This window comes from Camelus ferus, chromosome 13 (genome assembly GCF_009834535.1).
Source record: "Camelus ferus isolate YT-003-E chromosome 13, BCGSAC_Cfer_1.0, whole genome shotgun sequence".
Taxonomy (NCBI): Eukaryota; Metazoa; Chordata; class Mammalia; order Artiodactyla; family Camelidae; genus Camelus; species Camelus ferus.
In genome coordinates this window covers 7,177,210-7,193,468 of record NC_045708.1, presented here as the reverse complement: position 1 = coordinate 7,193,468, position 16,259 = coordinate 7,177,210, and the positions used below count along the sequence as shown (strand labels likewise).

General features: G+C 58.8%; 1 protein-coding gene across 1 annotated transcript in view; it reads left to right on the top strand.

The window, feature by feature from the left end:
* Positions 1 to 16,259, top strand: part of CASZ1 (castor zinc finger 1) — a 57,086-nt gene that overhangs the window by 17,251 nt on the left and 23,576 nt on the right. The window contains 2 exon segments of the mRNA XM_032495166.1: positions 11,561 to 12,049; positions 14,911 to 15,745. Of these exon segments, the coding sequence (XP_032351057.1) occupies positions 11,561 to 12,049; positions 14,911 to 15,745 (1,324 nt within the window).

Sequence of the window (16,259 nt, the reverse complement as noted above, 5' to 3'; positions counted from 1 at the left end):
GGGCAAAATTCTCCGTGCCCAGAGCCCAGGCAGCTCTGAGGTCCTGGGGGCCTTGTACTTCCCTGGGCAGCTGTGCCTGCAGGAGCCTTGGTGAGAGGCAGTGAGAGGCCCAGCCAAAGCAAGTCTCTGCCCTTTGTGCCCGCCAGCTGCCCAGGAGCCAGATCCCAGGAGACATGAGGTTAGAGAGAGCTTCTGGCCTCAGCCCAGCATCTCACCTCCAAGCGTGGCTTGCAGCCGCTCACGTCAGCCCCTGCGGCTGTGATGTGGAGGAACCAGCAGGGGAACCTGTGCTAGGGACCTGGCGGTGCTGCTTGCCCTGGGGCCAGGGGCTGGTTTCTGGGCTTGACGCTGGTCCAGGCTGCCAGTGGCAGGCACCAAGGTGGAGGGAGGCTATGGCAGAACTAGGATCATCAGGTGGGCCCCAGCAGGTTGGCACCTAAGGCCCAGAGGGAGATGGAGGAGGCCAAGAGGAGGGTCAGAGCACTCTCATGATCCTCATGGTGTTCCCAAGTCGGACCTTTGCTCTGCCCTAGTGGGAAATACCTGAGTTGGGGATGCTATACTGAACAGACTCTTGTGGGAACTAGTGCTCTGTGGTGAGGAGAGAACATTGATTCTACAGAGGCTCTCCTTGGAGGGGAAAGGCAGGTATGGGCGGTGGGCAGGCAAGGGAAGCAAGACTGGTCATGGGCTCTGGGTTGTAAGGACAGAGGATGGCCCTGGGAGAGCACCCCACCAACATAGCCTGTGACAGCCAGGGCCCAGGGAGTCTGGGAGAAGGGAGAATGAGAGGGCAGCTTGGGGAGCTGGTAAGTCTAGGGCCAGCCCAGCAGTACCTTGGTGCCCATCACATGGCCAGCATGAGATAACACACTCGCGTTATGGTCACTAAGGTTTCCTGCTGTCCCTTCTTCCCCAGCCCCCGAGGCTTCAAGGATAAAGTACTGAGCAGGCTGGCCTCACCCAGGTGGAGCCCCTCCTCTCTCCGAGGCTCCTGCCTGGTTCTCTGCCGTGTCCCCCACCAACCCCTGCTGCCCAGCCAGGTGTCTAAGCCTCTGGGTAGAACTTGTGCGGGGAGAACAGGAGAGGCAAAGGATGACTGGCCTGGCCTGCTAGCCGCGGGGTGCCCTGGCCTTAGGGCAGCCCCTCCAGGCCCGGCTCCCTGAGAACCTTTGCAAATGAGGACTCCACCAGTGGGGGCTCACCTTGGCTTAGTGAGCCAGGTACTTCCTTCTTCAGGTGGGGCCCAGCATTAGTTGGGCCAGCTGGTCTCCCCTCCTAGAGGGTGGAGAGGAAGGCCTTTCCCCTGAGTCCTTACTCATCTAGGGGCTAGTGGCTACAACTCCCTGGCCATAGGAGTAGGGAGAGGTACCTGCCGCACTGGGAGAGAAGCTCAAAGAAGCTGAGGTCCAGTCCCAGGAATCATTAATTGCAGGGTTTGGTGATGCCCATGGTGCCGGGGTACCCGACGCCTCCCCCAGTCAGGTCTATGCCGGAGTTGGCTGGATGTGACCAAGGCACTGGGCTCCCAGAAAGTGCCTGGGGCCAGGCTGGGCCCTGGCATACAGAGCCTCCGCAACCTGGGTCGGTGGATTTCCTGCCAACATTAGACCTTCTCTTCTGCTCTGGCTGTGCCCACCCTGCTACCTGCTACCCCAGGTCCTGGTGGGGCTGGTGGCCCCGCACAGACCCCAGAAGGGCCTTCCGGACCCCTCATCCCCTTCCTCCTGTCTGCCCTCAGTTTCTCACCCTTTAGGCCTGAAGTCTCCCTGGCCCAGCCCGGCCCTGTCCTCCGTCCCCTCTGGCTTCACAGTCGCATTTTGCTGCCAGCGCAGGGCACTGAAAAACTGCTGGCACTGCCAAAAACCCTGTGTGCGCTATGACTCCCCAAACATCCCTTTATTTTTATTGTTCTGTTAATTACTGTTTAAACTTTAATAAGTCACTTCGTCAGGAGGGGGGACCTGCCGTGAGCTTTTCTGTGCAAACACGGGCCCGGGAGTGACTCGGGTGTAATATAACCCTTTATGCGATGTGGGAATGTTTAGATTGTAACAGAAACTTGTTATTTTAATGACAGTTGGGGGGGGGGTTGAGCACTAAAGAGGAGGAGGGTGGGCGCAGCCCTGCTCTGCTTGCGTCCTCACTGAAGGCTGGGGGTGCCTGGCCACACCAGAGACGCTCCCTTGCTGCTTTTGCTGAGGGTCTAGGACACTGTGGGATCCTTCCTGGGCTGCCCATGGCCAGCTCGCCCAGAGGAAAGGATGCCTTCTGAGAGAGGCTCAGGGGCTCTGGGGTGGGAGGGCCCAAGGAGAAAGTTGGGCTTTGAGGGGATGGGGGAAGCGGGAGGACACTGAGAGTTCCCAGATCCCTGGGCAAAGGCAGGGCCGAGCAGGGCTGGACTCTCTGCCCTGACTGCCCCAGCCCTTCCTGCCCCCGAGGCAGGGGCCCTGTCCACAGTCACCGTCGAGTACCATGGCAGGCACCATGCTCCACGGCTCTGTGCCAGACAGTGTCACCCCACATCATCCCTTCAACAGCCCTGCATCTCAGGCGAGGACTCTGATGGCCAGTGCAGAGACGTAACTTGCTTAAAGTGGCAAGCTTTTAAGAGAGGGGCCAAGTTTCTAATGTCAGTTTGTCTTATTTGGAAGCTGCGCATGTCCAGATGCCCAGGTATGGCCTCAGAGGGACTGCAGTGGCAGGGTGGGGAAGGGCCCTCTCCAGAAACCAGGATCATCCCCCTCAGCCCTGGTTCGGGGCTCACACCTCAGGTCCCTCTAGCTGTCTTCCATCAAGAGAAGAGTCTACAAGGTGAAGGGGATGCGGAAATGAGGGTTGTCCCCAAGTCTGGGTACAGGCCACTCACCCTCTTCCTCACAAGGCTTGGCTCCATCTCACGGAGTTAGGAGCTTGGACCCAGGGTCAAGGTGATGGTGGCCAGGCCACCCCCTCTCGATTTAGTACCCGGATCCTTTACACCCAGAGGCACTCCTGCCCCGGACCCACTTCTAGAACAGGTGACATCTGGAGAGGAAGCCTTTCCCCAGTGCCTGTGTGTTTCCTGCAGGGACCCCAGGCTGTCTGGGCTGAGTTCCCTACTTTATCTTGACTCGGTCCCTCTGTCTGTCCATCCGTCCATCCACAGAGCCAACCTTCTGCTCCAAGACAGCACTGGGTGGCAGAAACGAAGAGTCCTGTGCTTGCCCTAAGGGACCACACCTGGCAGGGGTCAGTGGAGGGGTGTTGGGGGAGAGCACGACCAAGGAAGAGGCCCGGCCCCTGCCCCAGGCTGGGGTGCTCCCATGGCGCTGTCTGGTCGCTCCTCTCCCTCTGGGCCCCTCCCTGCCTCCTTCTGGGCAGGGCCAGAGGTTCAGGGCCCAGGTCCCTCATGTTGGAGGTGGCAGCAGCCCCCGAGATGGCAGCGGCAGCGGCAGCGGCAGCGGCAGCGTGGGCCACGAATCGCTGAGGTTTTCCTTTTCCGAGCAGCGCGTTTCCCTAAATTGTCTTTGACTGCGTGCATGGGTAATGAAAGTTTATGCCCTTGTTAGAAGGACAGGCGGCCAGTTCCAGTTAGAACTGGGGCTCTCTCCCGGTCAGCCCCCCAGCCCCCTCCCCAGCAGGAGAGAGAGCGTGAGCACAAGTGTGTGTGCGCGCACACCCCCCTCCCTGGTGGATAAGAAAGCTGTTAGGGGAAGGGAGAGGGGACGGGGAAAAAAGAAAAAAAAATTTCCATATTTGTGTAAGTTGCTTTAAAAGCATTTTATCATGTCATAAAAAAGGGAAAGTACTCTCAGAAATTGATCCTCTCCGCCAGCCCATTGGACAGAAGGACGTTGGGATGTTAATGGCCATCCTGCTCCAGGGTGGCTTATTAAAAAATTTATACATAAATGCTTAAAATTGCATAAATTATTTAAAAAAAACCAACAAAGTAAGCAGTTTGAATTCCCTCTTTTCCTCCCCTTTGCGAGGTCCCCCTTCTGCGTCCCCCCTTTTCCAGCCCCTCACTGTGGTCCTCCCGGTCCCGGGCCCCGTCCCCAGGGCATCCCCCCCTTTTCTCCACTTCCCACCGCACCCCCAGCACCGTCTGCCCTGCCCTCCTCCGGGGTTTCCCTGCCTCACCCACAAATTAACAAAACAGCCAGCCCACCACCAGAACACTCACATGCACACGCACTAATAAAAACACCACTAATAATGCCCCAAATCGCGGAATTAAATATTAAGGCCAGAGGAGGCGGACGTGGAGTAGGAGCTGCCGCCACCGTAGCTGAACTTGGAGCTGATGAGTGTGTCTCTCGCAGGCGTGGAATGTCACCCACACATCCTGGAGACTGGAGTGGGGAGTTTTATGATGGTTTTTCATTGATTTGTTTCCCCAGCGCAGCTGCCGACCTCTATTGAGGGACAAACATAATCAGCACTGACGCAAATTAGATGGTTATTCGTTTTGAAAATTGACAGAAAAACAATAAAAAAGATGAAATGCTCCCAAATCAATAGATATAATGAAATTCAAATAATCCGAGAGATGAGGTCTCCATGGCAACTGATAATGTGGAAAAGAAAACAATTTAATAAAGGACAGACACACTTTGAAAACAGATTGGACCCAGGGAGGGGGGCGGGCTGGCGGGCGGAGGGCTGGAGCGCGGGCTGGCGAGTGAAGGATCACTGTCCGTCCCAAGGACACCCGCCATAATTAAGCGAGGCTTTCGGCCCCAGAAAGTGCAGATTCAGGTTTTAATACACAAAATTATTTCAGGAGCAGTGAATCGGAAAGTCGTTTGTAATGACCTTCCTGAGAGGCCCGGGCGCAGGGCATGTTGGAGGCTGGGCGGCCGGGCCGGCTGAGTTATAGCATATTTGTGTTTTTATAGTGCGGAGGGGAGGGGGTGGGGGGAGGGGGGGGAGAAGGTTAAACAGTATTTACAGCTCAGTTGTTTTCAGAGAGGAAAGAGAAATAGAGTTCATGGGGAGATGCAGCGGGCCGGCGGGCGGGGGAGCCAGGGAGGCCTCTGGGCGAGGTGGGAGAGGAGGTGGGCCTGGGCGGGTCTTCCACCCTCTTGCCTTGGGGATCCACAGAGGAGACCAGGAGAGGCTGAGGGGTGCCCAGGAGTGGCCTCCCCACTCCAGGTCCTAGTGGGGCCTTCTAGGTATGGGGCCTCTCTAGGGATGGGGTGGGAGCCTGTGTCCAAGCTCTGTGCACTTGCAGCCACACCTACTCCAGTGAGAAGGGGAGGCAGTCCTGAGGCCGCTGCAGAAAGGTTGCTCCAGGTGGTTGCCTACCCTGGGCACCCTCCAGTGCTCTGCACAGCCGCCAGTCCCTCCTTGGGATGGCACTGCCCTTCTTGGGTCCTGTGCTGTACCTGGGGTGTGCCCAGCCTTGGGCACGGTGGGCAAGGACCTGCAGCTGACAGCTTCCCTACCCCTGTTCCTGGACTCCACCTCCCTGCCGAGTGCTTCCCTCAGGCACACAACAGGGCAAAGCTTGGTCCCTTGGGGTTTGGCAGAGGCAGGGGCCACAGAAGGAGGGAGGCCCGAGCAGAGCCCCTCCGCAGCCCTCCAGAGCCGCTGGCCTCAGCGGGGTGGCTCAGGCACTGAGAGCCCGGCCCTGGGGGCCCACCAGAGACTCCCCTCCTTCAGGTTCCGTATCCCCTTCAGGCTGCAGGAGCCGTGTTTGTGCGTGGTTATCATGACCACACGCAGCACTGCCGGTTTCCGGGCTGCTCTCATGTGCTTGTGTGAATATAATGAGTGTACAAGTAGAGAAATGCCCACGTATGTGTGCGCGCACGCAGTCTGTGTGTGCGCCGTGTGTGTGTTTTAAATCTCCCCTGGGTGGTAACTCTTTTTTTCTCCCCTTCCTGTTTGGCTGTGACCTGGGGGAGATTGATAGCCAGCCTGTGCGGTGGATGCTAACAGTTCCCCTGATTTATAGAGTTACTTACGCTAAGTGAGGCCACTTAGACGCGTCTGGATAGTAAACCTTTTAACTGGACTAAAAAATCATAATAAATAAATAAACAAAGGGGGGCATGTAGGACATAGTGGCTGGGCCCCCCGCGTCCCGACTTAAAGCTGTTCGGGACCAGGGGACCTGGCTAACAGCCCTGGGGGAGCAGTGGCCACTCCTTCCTCCCGCAGAAGCTCAGTGGCCCTTCTCTTTCGAGCTCAGGGTGGGATTGGGCCCGAGAGGGAAGGACAGCCCTCTCCTCAGGGATAGGCCTGGCCAGGGAGAAAGGGAGGGAACTGTTAAGATGGAGATGGGCTGTGTGGTGCGGGGAGCTTGTAAGAGAGCAGGTGACTCTAGGAACCCTTCCTTGCTTCGCAGACTCGCTGCTCCTGTGGCACCTAGACTTTTCATCGCAGTGATCACACTTGTAATGACTTGAACGTCTGCCCCCTCATCTAAATTGAACAGTCCGTGATGGCAAGGACCAGGACGGTCTGTCTTATTCATGTCATAGCCTCAGAATTAAGCTCAGGGTCTGGCCTGTAGACGGTTCTCAGAGACTGTTTGTTGAATGAACACAGGCAGAGCACCCCAACACTGGGGCTCGTGGCCTGTCAAGTTAAGTTCTTAGGGGTGGCAGGGAGGCTTCAGCATTGCTGCCACCCCAGTTGATAGACTGTGGGAGGTTTGTGTGAGGTCTTACACAGGTGAGGCATCCAAGCCCAGGGGGAGTCCGGCTCTAGCGCGGACTCCGGGTGACCGTGGCAACTGACCACGTCTCTGGGCTCTGCTTCCTCATCTGGAAACAGGGACAGGACAGCGGCCGTGTGGGGATGTTGGGGCATCACTGCGGTGCTGCTGAGAAGTGACCGGCACCTCCTCCAGCACTGGGGAGGTGCTCAGAGGGTGCCAGCCGCTGTGTTGCTCTAGGCAGCATGGGCCCAGGCAGCCACCAGAGTGGCCCAGTGGTGCCTGTGGCCCCTGAGCCACCTGGCAGCAGGCAGGTGGGCCCCAGACCACCCCCACCCGAGGGGACGGGTGCCTGGCCCCTGTCTTACCACCTTTTGATATACAGCGGGCATTAGGCTGCCCAAAGGGGACACTGCATCCTTAGGAAGAAATATGTCCTCATTTTTCTTAAACACCGTTTCCACTGAGTGAAATGTTTAGAAGGGACGCGCAGGGAGAACTTTATTTCCTACCAGGGAGTTCAGAGCCACCAGGCAGAGCCCATAAAGCACGCGGAGCCTGGTAGCTGACAGGCCGCCCAGCCCCGAAACACATTACTCACGGGTGGGGAGGGGCTGCCAGGCCTGCCCAGCCCCAAGGGACTAACCCCCACCCCCATGGCGGGACAAGTGACTCCGAGACCTGGCTGTGGGTAGGTGGGCACTGGAGCCTCTGGTCCCCATGAGCCCAGGCTGGAGGGCAGGGGAGGACCTGGCCCTGAGCAGGCGAGGAGGTGGAGCCATTGCAGCCACCCCCACGGTCCCCAGGGATCAGGAGCGAGGGGCCCAGGTGCAGCTACAGGAGCCCCCCTCTCCCCACCAGAACTGGCAGGAGCCCTGGCCTTCCCCAGCCTTTGGAGGGAGTGATGAGATTCCTGCCATAACGGGCCCTTCTCCCGAGGCCCTCCCTTCATTCGATTTCTGAAGCTGGCTGATTTGCATATTTATAAATATCAGTAAATTATTTATTGTAGCAATCTGCTGCACCATTTTACCCATCACAGTTAACACTTTAGGGGGCTCCGTGTTATGGGAACTGGGAGTTGGGGTGAGGAGGAGATGGACAAGGGTGGAAAGGAGCCCTCGCAGGGAGGCCTAAGACTTCCTAGAGCCAACCTGGATCCTTCATGGGGACACGGTGGTGGCCCTGCACCTTGCTGAGCCCCAGCCTTCGTGAGCTTGGCCTCTGGAGTGTCTTCTCGGCTCCAGAATCAGTTTCCTCCTCTGTCAAATGGGACCGTGACAGTACATGCCTCACGGGGTCCTTGTGAGACATCGTGAGCTAGTGCCTGACGGGTGCATGGACAGTCCAGTTCTCGCCTCTTCCTTTCTCTACCCTGAGCAGGACCCGCTCAGCTTGGAGATGAGAGCTGCCTGCTGGGGCTTGTTGGGTTTGGAGCCCTCAGAGGGGAGGCTCAGGCTCCGGGAACCAGAAAGGGACCATTTGCTGCTGAGCAGCCAGCCTGTCCACAGTCCAGCCCTCCAGCCTCTCCTGTCCCCACTGCCTCTTCTGGACCAGGTGTGGTTCGTAGTCTTGGGGGTCCCGTGCTTGGATGTGGCACCATGCTTGCCTGTTTGTCCCCTCCTAGGGCTCAGCTGCCTTTTCCCAGGTCGTTGCTTCTCAGGCCTTGTGCTTGGCACAGACAAGCAGCCTCTCACCTTACAGGCCTGCAGCCTTTTCATGGGGAGAAAGCTCACCCCAGGGCCCGGGGCTAGCAAGGCCAGGCAGTGAACTCATGACTATCTGACCCCAGAGGTCGGACCATGCGTGGTGTTGTGCCACCTCCCAGGGCTCGCCCCGAGCCTGTCCAGCACCACCAGGGCCAGAGGCTGGAGACTGGGAGGGCCCGGGCTGCTCCCCTCCCCCCAGGCCCGGCTGGGCCCACCGCAGCTGCCCCGCCCCTCGCCTCCTCGGGTTCCTGGGCCGGTTCCTGGGTAAGCAGTAAGGGAGTCCCCTCTCCTTCCCAGCCTCCGGCCCAGGCCTGCCTCCTGGGCAGTATTGTTCCCAGAGGAAGTGTCCAGTGTAAATAGAGCAGCGGGCAGGCTGGTGGCGGGAAGGAGATGAAAGGGGCAGTGACAGGGCCGGGGACGGATGGCTTCCTCCCATTGAGGCCTGGCCACGGCGTTTATATTTTAGGGAAGAAAGTCAGGGGAATGTTTACATGGACAGGAGCCTGGGGTCAGACCACGAAGGGGGTAGTCTGCAGGTCCTAGGACCCTGATGGGGGCGGGAGGGAGAAAGGCCCCACCGTGAGGGCCGGAGGTGGGCCGGCAAGCAGGCAGCTTGAGCCTCATCTCTTACGTACACCCCTCCTTGCAGCCCCAAAGTCACATGTGTTTGCACTTATGAGTAAGGCCTGCATTTGCCTCCTGCCCTGCACCCCAGGCCCACACGCCTTCTCACCTCCCCCCAGGACCAGCGGTAGAGTCAGAGGGAGGGCAACATCTGGAAGGCAGGTGGGCTGGGACAGAGCAGCAGCTGGAGGGCAGGTGTAGGGGGTGTAGGCGGAGCCAAGGGGCCTGCACACGGGAAGGGGGTGGGCCCGGTGCACAGCTGCATCGCAGCTGGTGGGGGCCTGTGAGGGGCTGAGCCAGGCACACAGCTGAGATCAGGAGAGGGTGGGCTGGGCTGGGTGGGCCCAAGTGCCAGGAGGCTCCAGGATGGGTGGGGGCCCAGGGAGGGGGTGTCACCAGCAGCAAGTGCAGCCCTGGGAGCTTCTGCTTCCCTCTTCCTTGGGATAAATATTTATAGATTCATTTGCCGTCTGCCATACACACTTGGCTGCTTACCTCCTGGTAAAAATAGAGCAGGCTCCCCTACTCCCACCCTTCCCTTCTACACCAGGGCAGGGGACAAAGAGGGCCAGGTGAGGCTTGCTCTCCATAGGCCTGCTGGAGGAAACCTGGTGTCACGGAGCCTGGCGGCTGGCCAGAGGTTGGTTGGGATAATGTGATTATGGGCCCCATCGCTGAGCTTTGAGAAGGAACCCATGACAATGCTTGGAGATTTGGGTGTGGACAGCACAAACCTGGAGATGTGGACAAACGTGGGTAGAGTTGGCATCCGGCTACGGTGAGGGTGGAGCCGTCAGAGCCAGGGTGGCAGGAATGGGAGAACTGGAGGGAATTGAGCAGACCCTTCTCTGGCACTGGGCTGGGATCACTGGACCCCTGTGGGCCAAGTGAGGCCATACAGGCTGTCACCTGGCTTCAAGGCAAGGATCTGGGGGCACTGGCGTTGTCTGTATCGGGGGACAGCCATCTGTGTGTAGAAGCCAAGTCTGCTTGTGCATAGGTCCTGGCACAGGTGTGGCCACCCCAGTAAGCCTCTCAGTGGGTTCCAGGTATGTGGGTTTTTAGGATCTTGACCATTATCGTGAAGCCGCTTCTGACCATGAATCTGAGACCATGACCTGCCCTCATTTAGCCTTTTGACCTCTGTGCAGACTTGGCCATGCCCACACTCTGTTGAGGGTCACACGAGAGAGCCCTGCTTCAGTGGGGCTCCCTGTGCACAAAGCGGATGTGAGCCAAGACTGTGTCTGCCGTGGCCCCCACCCCCGCCGCCACCGTAGGGCCTGGCACACAATAGGAGTTCACTAAATGAACGGGTGGACAGACAGATGGACGGACAGATACACAGATAAACAGGTGTACATGTGAACACTTCTGTCGGCCTTTGTGGCAGGTCCCAGGCTGTGTGGTGAGTGGTCTTGGCATTTGCCCCAGGGCCCTGGGCGCCCCGCTTAGCAGGCGTGAGGGAGGTGGCTAGCGCTCAGGCAGCCAAGTTACAGTTTCCAGCTGTTTGTGTCGGGCTGGCGTGTTCAGGGACTAGGCGCCGTAACTACAGCTTCTGTGCTTTTCATTGGGGAAGTGAGGAATCCCGACATGGTTTAGCTGCAGCTTCTCAGGGCTGGAAAGTGGGCTTCCTGGGGCCAGCCTGGCCTTCCAGGCCTGCACTAGCTGGCTGAGGCAGAGAAAACAGAGGGAGGTCCACAGCCAGAGACCAGTGGCCCTCGGAAGGGCAGTGAGGGACTCTGTCCTGGAACAGCCCTGCCTGAGGCTTGGGGAGAAGGGGAAGCAACAGAATATGGCCAGAGGAGCCAAGAGAGGGTCTGTGAAGGGGCAGGAAGGACCCTAAGGAGGAAAAATGGACGCCTTTGCAGGGTCCTGGTGGCTGGAGAAAAGGAGCAGATCCTGGGGCTCTGCAGGGAGCAGAGGTTGGTGTTAGGTGGGGCCCAGGGACCAGGCAGGGCGGAGGGGCTGCTGGGGATGAGGTGCCCAGGTGGGGAAGGGTACCAGACAAGTGCTACTGGCATGGTAAGCAAGAGATTGGCACAGGCTGCCCTGGCTCTTGGCTGTCTGCTCCCCGGCAGGTCGTGTGGTGGGCAGAAGCTCCCAGGTGGAGTCAGGCTGCTGTCACTTGCTAGCTTTGCCTCAAGACCAGCTCGTTAGTCTGTGTCCCTCAGTGTCTTCAAGTGTCCCAGGGAATCCCACCCTCCTTTATCCAGGGCACGGCCAGCCTGCCTCTCGAAGGAGGCACCTGGGGCCAAACAAGTATAGGAAATGCTTCCAGGAGCCAGGCGCTTGGGAAGAGACTGCCTCTGTGTTTGAAGAGTTATTCATTCATTCATGTGTTCGTTTACTAAGTATTTCGGAACCCCCTAGTGCATGCCAGGCTCTGAGGATGGAGCTCACAGGCTAGTGAGGGGACAAACAGGTGCCTGCCGTCTCGGGGCAGCGTGGGGGGGGGCCATGACTGGGGAGACCTCTGGCTTGGGGGATACCGGGCAGGGTCCTCTCTGCCCTGCTGCTGAGGTGAGTGGCTGTGCCTGGCACACGTGCCTCTGACCCCTCTCCTTCATCCCTGCAGCTGAAGGCACCCGGTGCACCGACCCACCCACAGGCAAGCCCGCGATGGCGGCCAAGCGCAAAGGCGGCCTGAAGCTCAACGCCATCTGCGCCAAGCTGAGCCGCCAGGTGGTGGTGGAGAAGGGAGCAGAGGCTGGCTCTCAAGCTGAGGGCAGCCCCCTGAGGCCCCGGGACAAAGAGCGCAGTGGCCCCGAGCCTGGGGCGGCCCGGGCCCCCCGCAGTGAGGAAGACAAGAGGCGGGCGGTGATCGAGAAGTGGGTCAACGGGGAGTACAGTGAGGAGCCGGCATCCACGCCCGTGTTGGGGCGGATTGCCCGAGAGGGTCTGGAGCTGCCACCCGAGGGTGTCTACATGGTGCAGCCACAGGGCTGCAGCGACGAGGAAGACCACGGCGAAGAGCCCTCCAAGGAAGGCGGCGGCATGGAGGAGAAGGACTCGGATGGGGCAGCCTCCAAGGATGACAGTGGCCCCAGTGCCAAGCAGGCTTCAGGTGGGTGTCTGAAGCCCCAGATGGAACACAACCCCATGAGGAGGGGAGCCCAGCAAGGAAGGAGTGGTGTGTATCCACAGAGCATGCCCAGCTTCCCTCACTCTCACTGCAAATAGTGACCCCTCATTCAGACCTAGTGAGGACTGAGGATGGGTGGGCTGGGGCCAAGGTCACAACTGGAATGGGAGAGATGACTTGGGCAGGGATAGGAGAAGGGCCTGAGAAGGCAGTTTCCCAAATATGTGAGCAGGGTTGAGATGGGCTGCTGAACACACAGAGGGTCTTCAGGAAGCAGTGGATAGATGGATGGATGGGTAGGCAGGCAGATGGATGGATGGATGGACGGACGGTGTACGGGTAGATGACTGTCCACGCCCACCTGCACAGGGAGGAGCCGTGGGCGATGCAGTCCCTGGACGGGTGGTAGTCAGCATCATGAACCGCACGAGCTTGCTGTCAGTAAAGGTGTTTTCTCCAAGAAGCTCTAGGATGAGCCTGTTCTCCCACCCTCCTCTTGCCTTCTCCCCAAAGCCTTCTCCCCCCATCTCACCAGCCCACCTTCTCCTCGGCAGGGATCCTGGCTCTCCTAGGCAGGATTGCTCAGAGGTGAGGCACAGAGCCACAGGGATGGCCCAGCTGGCATATCTTGTTACACCCTCTTGCCCTGGACGCAGTCCCCTGGCTGACCTCTTTCCCACGAGATGGTTAAGGCCAGGCTTTTCTGGTGTCTGCTTGTCCTTAGACCCAGAGCAGCCCTGAGCTCCTTCTGCTCCAGGGAGGGATGGCCTAGGGTTCCATGTGGGAAGGGGTACTGCTAGGGCTGGAACTCTGGGTCTGGGGTCTTTTCTCAGTTTCCCAGCCTCCTTCTCAGCCTGTGCCTGGTGTCCTGAGCCTCCCCTGCCCGCTTCCCTAACCCCTCTCCCTGCAGTGAGGGGCGCATCTCCTCCCTGCGCGGGGAGCCCTGCGCAGCCACATAATTATGCATATAAGATATAAACAGAGCTGTTTAATTATCCTTCGCCACATCAGTGACAGAGTAATTAACAAACATTGCAAGATCAATGAGGAAAAGTGTGACCTTCAGTTTCCTCTGATAGGAAAAGCCCTTGCCGTTCCCAGACACAAGGTGATTGCGCTGGGCCTGAGGAGAGGGGAGGGACAGGGACAGAGGCTGCTGTCCCTTCAGCGCCCTAGCCCCTCCCTGGGGAGCAGAGAGCTGGGGAGGCAGGGCTGGAACTGCCAGTGGCCTCATGGCCCCAGGCCTCACCCCTCTGATTTGAGGCCCTATGGGACTGCAGTGTGACACCCGGGTTGGCCTGCTCGGCCCTGGGCACTAGAGATAGTCAGCCGAAGCCCTAGCCACCCAGCCTGGGCTTGGGAATGCAGGCCCCTGGGCTGCCCCCGGGACCCCTGCCCGGCCCCCTCCCTGCTCTAAGCTGCCTGCCCTTCAAAGCCTTCTGTTTCTCTGCCATATATAGCGAGGGCTCAGCTGCCTCCAGCTATTTTTAGCCCCTCTCCCTGGTCCCTGAGCCACTGAATCTAGCAGCCAGAGCCCACTCCTCCCAAGCTGGGTCCCCAACCCCTAGTAGCTTGAGGTCAGGACAGCTGCCCACCGGCCACCTCACCCAGGGGAACGGCTGTCTGTCGGTTGCTTCAATCGCTTTACCCACTGTGGGTGCCAGGTGCTGCTCGCCAGTGTCCTCTCCTCACCTGGTGGGGTCCTGGTCCTCACAGGACTGCCATCCTCCCTCCTCCCTCTCCTCGCAGGAGCTCGGAGACTTTTTTACATCCTGCTAGGTTTTCTCAGCCCCAGGCAGAATGGGATCATCTTGCCCCGCCATCCTGAGGCTCATCTTGGGGAGCTGGGTATGGACTTTGGGGAGGTTTATGTACACATGTGTGTGCCTGTGGAGCTGGGAAGGTCACTAGGGATGTGAGGTTGAGTGTGTGTGCATGTGCGTGTGTCCCTGTAGGGAGGATGCCCCGGGGATCTCTGTGTGTCCTGCTGTGGACACAGTGGAGCAAGAGATGGGCCGCACTCAGCTGCTGCCTCTCCGGCCCTCACTCCCCTGGGGGTGGCCCACCCTTGTGCATGAACATGAGTGACCAGAGGATGGCCAGGGAGGTTTGAAGCCCCCTCCACATTGTTAGTCTTGGCTGGAGTAGGGGACCCTGAGGGAGTCTGAGCGAACACATTAGCAGAGTCCCTATCCCCTCGACCCTGTTGTCTGGGACCTTCAGCAACCTGGGGGGCTCGGAGGGGGCCAAGAGGACAGGTCCTGAGAAGACTTGGGGTAAGCTCCTCGTCCTCCCAGGGATAAGTGACCTGTGTGTCCATTTGTAGGGGGCAAGGAGGACCCTCCATCAGGCTCAGCCAGGCCTACCCCGACCCATCCTCAGTGGCTCCTCTGGCCCCTGGGATCCCTCCTGACTGCCCAGCCATTGGCCCTCAGCCCTGCCTATCCCCAGCACCCATTCTCACCCCGACCCTGGGAGGCAGGTTAGGATCTGGCCTTACTTCCAGTAAAATGACTTCTCTTTCATATTAGGCCAAGGCGAGAGAGCGGAGACATTTATGAAACTTTGTTTAATGTACTGAAAAGCCATCGGCCAGAACATTTAGGAAATTGATTTTCCTGGCATTGATGAACTCGTTTTATTTTACCCCAGTATTAATTACTTTTTTTTTAAACAAATTAATTTAAGAGTCGTAAAACCTAACAAGTGAGCCAAATGTCCATAGATCATGTCCTGCTCCGCCCCCTCCCCAGGCGGCTCCCTCCCTCTTTGTGGGGGTGGGGGTTCCTGTCCCTTGGCTACCCTGCTCCCTCCCCTGACTGCCCCTCTCCTCCCTGCTGTAGGAGAGGCCTCCTCACTGCGGGACTATGCGGCCTCCACCGTGACTGAGTTCCTTGGCATGTTTGGCTACGACGACCAGAACACGAGGGACGAGCTGGCCAGGAAGATCAGCTTCGAGAAGCTGCACGCTGGCTCCACCCCAGAGGCGACCACCTCCTCCGCGCTGCCCGCCTCTGAGGACGCCCTCAGCAAACGGGCGAGGTTCTCCAAGTATGAAGAGTACATCCGCAAGCTCAAGGCCGGCGAGCAGCTGTCCTGGCCGGCCCACGGCGCCACGGCCGAGGCACGGGCGGGCAAGGAGGCCATGGGGCCCCTGCCTGGCCTGCGGCTGCCCAGCAGCACGACGCACCTGGAAACCAAGGCCACCATCCTGCCTCTGCCCTCTCACAGCAGTGTCCCCATGCAGGGCCTGGTGGCCCGTGCCTCCAAGTACGACTTCTTCATCCAGAAACTGAAGACAGGCGAGCACTTGCGACCCCAGAATGGGAGCGCCTACAAGAAGCCATCCAAGTACGACCTGGAGAATGTCAAGTACCTGCACCTCTTCAAGCCTGGGGAGGGCAGCCCCGACATGGGCGGGGCCATTGCCTTCAAGACGGGCAAGGTGGGGCGTCCCTCCAAGTATGACGTCCGGGCCATCCCGAAGCCGGGCCCCACCAAGGTTCCACCCACCCCCAGCCTGGCTCCTGCACCCCTCGCCAGCGTGCCCACTGCTCCCAGCGCCCCCAGCTCGGGCCCTGAGCCACCTGCCTCCCTGCCTTTCAACACTCCCGAGTACCTGAAGTCGACCTTCTCCAAAACAGACTCCATCACCACGGGGACCGTCTCCACTGTCAAGTAAGGCACGCCCCACCCACACTGCCAGCCCTGAGCCTGGGACTAGAGTGGCCCAGAGGCCCACTTCCTGCCTCTGAAGCTCTTGTTTATGGACACACACACTCACACCTTGTGCACATCCACTGTGCACTCAGATTCTCATACAGGTGCTTCCATACGTATGCGCGCAGCCACTCACACACACACACTCCTCTGTCTACATAATCGCTCAGACTTGGTTGGTGGACCCGTGCACTACACATCGTGCTGCGCACACATGCTTACGCTGGGTACAGGCAGGCCTTGTTTTATTGTGCTTCACTTTATTGCACTTTGCAGATATTGCAGGTCTTGTTGTTGTTGGTTTTACAAATTAAAGGTTTGTAGCAACCTCTGCGTTGTAAAATGACATTTAGCATTTTTTTTAGCATAAAGCATTTTTTTATGGAGGTCCTGGGGATTGAACCCAGGACGTCACGCATCCTAAGCACATGCTCTACCACTGAGCTACGCCCCTACCCCTAAAGTATTTTTT